Source organism: Ostrea edulis, chromosome 2 (genome assembly GCF_947568905.1).
Source record: "Ostrea edulis chromosome 2, xbOstEdul1.1, whole genome shotgun sequence".
NCBI lineage: Eukaryota > Metazoa > Mollusca > Bivalvia > Ostreida > Ostreidae > Ostrea > Ostrea edulis.
Window position 1 is genome coordinate 63,388,321 of NC_079165.1, and position 4,099 is coordinate 63,392,419.

At 33.8% G+C, this 4,099-nt stretch overlaps 1 protein-coding gene and 1 pseudogene across 1 annotated transcript in view; both read right to left on the minus strand.

The window, feature by feature from the left end:
- The window catches only part of LOC125660750 (uncharacterized), a 1,807-nt gene extending 1,707 nt beyond the window's left edge, over positions 1-100 (minus strand). The window contains exon 1 of the mRNA XM_048892554.2: positions 1-100. This exon is cut by the window's left edge and continues 375 nt beyond it. Coding sequence (XP_048748511.2) covers positions 1-47 — 47 coding nt within the window. The 5' untranslated portion in view covers positions 48-100.
- Positions 101-490: 390 nt separating this feature from the next.
- On the minus strand, positions 491-1,252 carry LOC130051473 (uncharacterized; annotated as a pseudogene).
- Between the last annotated feature and the right edge of the window lie 2,847 nt (positions 1,253-4,099).

The following is a 4,099-nucleotide window of genomic DNA, read 5'->3' on the forward strand; positions in this document are numbered from 1 at the left end:
CTTGCTGTGTCTAAACATTGGAAATAGGTCACCGTTTTCCCTTTCATGTTGTTTACGTCTCACTTCATTGAAGCACGCCTGAAAGTATTGCCCCGCAAAATGGCGGCGCCTCGTTTTCGATGTAGCTATGGAATGTCGTGTATTTGTAAACATCGATTTAAATTCAAATAATTTGGGTTAAAACAGGTGAAATAATGTATGATATGTCATAGCCTCATAACTACACACGTGCGATGATTTAATAGCGTTTTTACGAGATGGAAAATAATATTGTCATTCGGACCATTACAGTTATACCATGGCAACTAAATGAGTCCATGAATCACAAAAATATGTTGTTGTTTTTCGGTTTTCGTTATTGATTTTTGATAATGATTGAAACCTTGCGGCAAAAAAGTATAAAGTTTTCTACTGTCTATAGTACATTAACTGAAGTAAATCTCTGTAAAATTATTTCTTTGCCAACGCTTTCAAACTTCTATGAGACAGTTCAAGAGTTGGCAGGGGCAAGTTTTTCCTGATGTCATTGTTCTGCCGTTTCTTCTCTCTTTTCCATGAGGTCTTTTAACATGACTTGGAAAATCTCTGCAGATCGACCTTTTAGGATGGACTTTCTTTTTCACTGAATGGAAAAGATAATTACATTTATAATTTTTAGTACTTGATGTGATACAGGACCCAATTTCGGCTATTTAGTATTTCACATGAGTTTTTATTTGTAAAAGTGTAAAAGGGCATAAAATACATGTAAATTTACCTGGTACAGACTCTATTTCATCAGAGGACGAATCATTAGCAGGTGACTTTTTTTTTAATTTCCTGATTCTAGCACTGCTAAATTTAGGTTCCATATCCGGGATTTTTTCAAAAACATCAAAATCATCCTCATCTTCGTCAGAAGATGGTAACTCGCCAGAATTTTTTTTCTTTTGCCGATCGTATTTTGATTTTGGTCCCTTTATTTTAAGTCTGCACTGTTCCGCTGAAAAGTGGTATCCTTCTTTATTCACTTCGCTAGCCACCCTTTGCCATTTATTTTTGACCATTTTGGACGAGCTCTCTATCTCATGAAACACCCTCTTCAACAGTTTTATGCTCTGCACGTCCCACTTTCCATCTAAAATGTGAAAGAGAAAGTGTGTTTCAGGATGCACTTAAAACATTTGATTAGTCAATAGTCATAATCTAGTACCTGTAGTCATACATGTATCATTAAATCAACCAAAGGTGTATAGAGACCATCTGATACCATATTGAACATTATTAGCATGGATGCCATGATTTATGATTGTAGTACTGAACCGAAAACACAGCAGGTTGAATTTTCTCAACATAATGCAAACCCTTTAATTGAACAAGTGATGCACTGAAATAACAGACCACAGCCATACAAAATAGCATGAACTTCATTACAAAGTATATATGCGACATGAAATTATATTAATGAAGGTGTGAAATTGACCTTCATCAAATGGTCATTGAGCTGAGGGTTATATGACAGATCAGCATGTTATACACGATTTTACTATATTGTATAACTTAAGATGTCATATATATATATATATATATATATATATGTATATGTATATATGTATGTATATGTATATATATATATATATATATATATATAACTTATACGGTACCAATTTTGATGCACCAGATGCGCATTTCCACAAATAATGTCTCTTCAGTGATGCTCAACCGAAATGTTTGAAATTCGAAATAACTATGAAGTTTTAGATCTAAATATAGTAAAAAACAGCGTGCCAAACAAGTGGAGCCAAATTCGTCCAAGGATAAGAGCTATGCATGAGGGAGATAATCTTTAATTTTGAAATTAAATTGAATTTCTAAATTTATATATATATATATATATATATATATATATATATATATATATATATATATATTGATCAGTCATCCAAAAATTATTTTGTTTAACACCACTCTGATTCCTTGCATAAGTATTCTGAACTTGAAATAAAAAAATATGCTAGAGTTCCTCATTGGTAATATCTTTGTGGTCTTTGGTGATCAGGTCTTCCAATATTCCGTTGGAATTCCCATGGGCACGAATTGTGCTCCTTTGTCAGCTGACCTGTTTTTGTATTCGTATGAAGCAGAATTTATTCAAAAACTTCTACGTGAGAAGAATTTTTTTTGCTATGGCCTTCAATTCGACAGTTAGATATATCGACGACGTTTTATCTATTAACAATAATGACTTTCATTCATATGTCGATTTGATATATCCCTGTGAACTCGAAATAAAGGACACCACAGAGTCGTCCACTTTTGCTTCATACTTAGATATTTTATTGAAAGTAGATATTATATTTTATTGAAAGTAGATATTAACGGCAAACTAACACCTCAACTTTATGACAATCCACAGGCAATTGCATCACCTGGGGTCGAATTTACTATATAAAGAGTAAAGGTATAGAACTCTATATATAGGGTACCCAAGTTAGCCGATGTAAAAACAATAAACCAATTGATATAAAATTCTTCTTTGTATTCTAATATATTCATACATATATTGATAAATAATAGTATTTGAGTCTGTAAATCGCTATGGGTCCTTTCATCCTTTTTGGGTAATTAGTCATAACTACTGTAATGGCTGGGATATTGAAAGTACAGACGGTTTTAAAATTTCAGTCACTTGGAGCTATTACGGACTTCATTTTATGAATTGGGGTAAGAAATTCATTTTAGAAATGATATCTTATGCTGCACATTCAATGTAATACCTTGTTACAATTATCAAACATTCTGTTTAGTCGTATAGTGCCAGAGCCCAGCTAAAGGTCGACCAAAAAATAATAGGCATTTTTCCAAGATCATTTTTGCATATCTTGGGAAGTATACGGAATTTCGGAATGAACTTTGTTAGCAATGTACATTGACTATGTATGAATAAATTAAAATACAGAGTAGAATTTTATATGGATTGATTTATTGCTTTTACATCGGCTAACTTGGGTACCCTATATTTAGAGTTCTATACCTTTACTCTTTATATAGTAAATTCGACCCCAAGCGAAGGAATTTAATTGCCTGTGTGACAAACGGGATGGTTTCAGCTTCTCTATCGTCAACTTACCATATTCATGTAGCGATACTCAATTATCACCTGTATATGTTGTTTATATCTCTCAAATGATTCGATAAGCAAGATCTTGTAATGTGTATTATCAGTTGTTAAATCCTGGCAAACGAGTTAAAGTTACAGAGATTTCAACAGTCTCGTTTAAAGTCAGGATTCCGCAAATTCTATGATCGTTATAGGAATCTAGCTTGCAAATACAATCCATCAATGGGTCAAATACTGTGTGATGTGTTTCATACCGATTAGCACAAATTATGGCGGCTGGTTATGCATCCATTCTGAAGAAGATAACAAAGTACTTGTTTATAGATGCCACCGACAGGCCTACGTCACGTGATGCCAATGACCTGAACTGATTTTCGGCCTCGGTCGGTTGGGCTAAAATGGAATCATTATAGTCTAGTCATCTGCAGCATTGCCATAATATTATTGAAAAATATCAGAAAGACATAGGAAGCGCTAAGGTAGTTAAAATTTTATAACATTTATAAAGAACAAGGGGCAATAAAATACCCCAGAGCTTTACCTGTCACCTCGAGGGCAAATATTCTAGTATGTCGCCCTCTAAGTCGTGTAATGTATGTATAATGTTGAAGTTTCGTCACGTATCGGAGAAACTGTAATGTTCAAAGTATTAGCAAATCTAATTTTGAAAGAAAAACAATTCCGCGGAATTTCACCACTCCAATACCTTCTTTTGCACTATCATACAGGATTCCGCCATTACCAGTGAAAGTAAAAAGTTATCATAAAAGGTGAAAATAACGAACAGTGATCAATCTCATAATTCCCACAAGCAATACAAAATAGATAGTTGGGCAAACACGGACCCTGGATATACCAGAGGTGGGATCAAGTGCCTAAGAGGAGTAAGCAACTCCAGCATATTTTTTTTTATTTCACCTTCATAGTACTTGTGCGTGGAATCAGAGTGGCGTTTAAGAAAGTAATTTTTTGGATGACTGATCACTAGATATGAATATG